This window comes from Phaethon aethereus (genome assembly GCF_964289735.1).
Source record: "Phaethon aethereus genome assembly, chromosome: 26".
NCBI lineage: Eukaryota > Metazoa > Chordata > Aves > Phaethontiformes > Phaethontidae > Phaethon > Phaethon aethereus.
Genome location: NC_138602.1, coordinates 4975546 through 4978489, shown reverse-complemented (window position 1 = coordinate 4978489; position 2944 = coordinate 4975546). Strand labels below are relative to the sequence as shown.

The 2944-nt window shown below is 77.0% G+C and overlaps 1 protein-coding gene across 1 annotated transcript; it reads right to left on the bottom strand.

The window, feature by feature from the left end:
* Nucleotides 1–1439: 1439 nt before the first annotated feature.
* NDUFA13 (NADH:ubiquinone oxidoreductase subunit A13) lies at nucleotides 1440–2643 on the bottom strand (the record flags this gene model as incomplete). Its single annotated transcript, XM_082010960.1, has 5 exons — nucleotides 1440–1559; nucleotides 1780–1849; nucleotides 1926–1997; nucleotides 2354–2432; nucleotides 2550–2643. The coding sequence occupies 5 exons, from the start codon at nucleotides 2641–2643 to the stop codon at nucleotides 1440–1442; spliced, it is 435 nt and encodes a 144-aa protein (XP_081867086.1).
* Nucleotides 2644–2944: the final 301 nt, after the last annotated feature.

Genomic DNA, 2944 nt, shown 5'->3' with positions numbered 1-2944 from the left:
ACAGTTCCTGGTGCCTCCCGGAGGGGACGGTGGATGGCCGGGGCTGCCGCCGCGCCGGTGGGGCAGAGACCTCGTGGGGAGCAGGGAGGGGAGCCGAGGGACGAGGGGCTCGGGAGCGTCCGCCGTGTCCCCTCGCGTACCCCGGCCCCAGGAGCCGGGCACCCCGGGCTCCGCACCCCGGGTCCGAGTCCCGGCTCCGCATCCCGGTCCCGCCCGGCCGCGGACCCTCCCGGCCCGGCTGGGCTGCGGGACACCCCCCGCACCGCCGGGGTGCAGGCGGGGGGACGCCGGAGGCACGAGCCCTGCCCGGGGACCCCGGCGGGTCCCCCCGCTGCGCCCCCCCCCCCGCTGAGGCATCCCTGCCGCAGCCATGGAGACCCGGGATGCAGTTGCTTTGGCAACCGAGGCTGTTCGGGTACCAGCCCCCCGCCCCTCGCCCCCGCGGCTCGGGGGCGCGAGAACCCAGGGTGGGGCTGCCCCGGGGGACCGGCTGTGCCGGGGGGACACGTGTGGGGACAGCGCGGGGGCCAGACGCGCCCGGGAGTGCTAGAGGGGGCGGGAGCCGTGCCGAAGGGGACCCCGCGGCAGCGGAGGGTCCCGCCCCGCCACCGGGACCGCGGGAGCCCCCAGCGCCCTCCCGGGGTCCCCGCCGCGTCCCGCGGGGCGAGCCGGAGTGGGGGAGCGAACCCCCGGAGCCCCGGTGCGGGCGCACGGTGAGAGGCGCGGGAGCCCGGGACCCCCATCCCAGTGCCACCCCCCGCCGCGGGGCGCTCCCCGGGCCCGGGCAGTCCAGACTCACCTGAGGTACCGGGGCGGCACCCGGCCGGCGCCGGGCGCGGAGCTCATACCGGGCCGTGGGGCCAGACAGCGGCGGAGCCCTGCGTGAGCGGCGGCAGCGCGGGCCCCCCAGCGCTTCCCGGGGGAGGCGGTGCCGGCTGCCCCCGCCCCGGGCTCGCCCCTCCGCCGGGAGCAGCCCCCGGCCCGCCCCACGCCCCCCCCTCCGCGGGTGGTGCTGCGTGGGGTGGGGGGCGGTAGAAATCGCGTCTGTGCCCTCCCCTCCCGCAGGCAGCTGCCTGCACCCCCCAGCGACCCCGGGGAGCCCCCTCCCTCCCCCGAGCAACGGGAACACGTCAAAGACTCAAAATCGGTGTGTTTCACTGTCCCCCGCCCCCGTGCCAGGAGCTGTGGCACGGCCCAGCTCGGCCTCCTGCACCTGCCCCACGCTGCCAGCCCGAGCCGGGACCCCCGGGCGAGGCAGGAGCCGGGGGGAGCAGCGAGCGGCCCAGCCTCCCGCCGGGGGGGACGGGGAGCGGCGCAGGAACACGCACAACACTGCGGCCGATGCGTGATTTTAATAACGGATGCTGGCAAAGGCAGCACCGGGGCAGCCACCGGCTCCCGCGTAGCCCAGGAAGCGCCGTGCCGCACGGCGCCGTGCCTCAGACATAGTACTGCAGCCCGAACTTCTCGTTGTCCATCTCGCTGGTGGGGCGCAGGTAGTAGAGCTCGTCCAGCGTCGGGGGGACCCAGCGGTCGGTGTGGAACCGGGACTCGCCGACCTGGGCAGGGAGAGTGCACTGGGGGCCACCTGCTTCACCCCTCAGCGCAGCCCCCCACCCCGCCGCTTCCTGGGGGGCTCCTTCAAGCCCAGGCGATCCGAGCTTTGCAAGAGATCCCACCCGGACCCAAGCCCATGGGGACGGCTGCTTCCCGAGGGAGCACCGAGGGGTGGCCCCCGGCACGGCCGCCCCCACCGCCGGACACCGGGGAGCCACAAACCTTCCAGCCGGGAACATCCCTCATGATTTTGGCCTCTTCATCCAGGTTCTGCCGCAGCAGGCGGAGGGTTCTGCGAGAGGGGGAGTGCCTGAGCCCAGAGCGAGGGAGGGCCGCGCCCGGCGGGGGCCCCCTGCGCCCCCCGGTACCTGCGGTCCGACTCCGCCTGCAGCAGCGGCATCAGGGCGATCCGCGCCTCCAGGTCCTCGATGAGCAGCCGCCTGCGCCGGGGCAGAGCTCAGTGGGACGCCGGGATGGGGGGCAGAGCTCAGTGGGGCACGGGGGGGGCAGGCTGGGGGTGCCAGGCTGGGGGTGCCGTGAAGTACCCGGGGGTCCCGGGTAGGGGGTCAGACGGGGGGAGGCGAGAGAAACCGGTCAGGGCTGGGGGGACCGGAGCAGAGTCCCGGGGACGCGGCGGGGAGAGCGAGGTGCCGGAAGCGGCGAGCCTCCGGACGGCAGCGCAGGGCCCCGGGGAGCCCCGGGCAGGGGGCGCGGAGGCGGCGGGGGGAAGCAGGGCGCGGGCGGAGCGTTCCGGGGAGGGACCGGGGGGAGCCCCGGGGCGGGGCGGGGGCGGCACCTGCGCTCCCGGTTCCACTTGACGAGGGTGTAGTAGCCCAGCAGGAGGCTGCCGATGCCGATGGCGAAGAGGCTGTAACCTGCGGGGGGCAGCGGGTGAGGGGCGACACCGGGGCACCGGGCGGGGGGAGCCGGGCCGGGCCTCCCCGCGGCGCCTCCCGGGCCCGGCCCGGCCCCGCTCCGCGGCCGTCGCCCACCTGAGAGGCCGCGGCGCGGGAGGTGCCGCTTGTAGTCGATGGGCCCGTACCCGCCCGGCGGGGCCATGTCCTGCTTCACCTTCGGCGCCGCCATCCCGGCGGCCGCAGGACGTCACTTCCGCCGCGCTCGCCGGAAACGCTCCGTGGGGGGACACCACGTGACAGCACCCCCGCGGAGCGGCCGCCGGCCGCGCCTTAAAGGGGCAACACGGAGGCGGTGGGTCCCACCGCCTCCGGTCCCGACGCGGCCGCGGAGGGAGGAACGCGGGGGGCGGCTGCCGCCGCGAGGTGTCACCGAGCGTCCGGGCAGGGGGTGGGGACACCGGGGGCACCCGCTGCGTTCCGTGCAGGGATGCTCAGCCCCTGCAAGCACGCCCGCTCCCGGTGTACCCCCG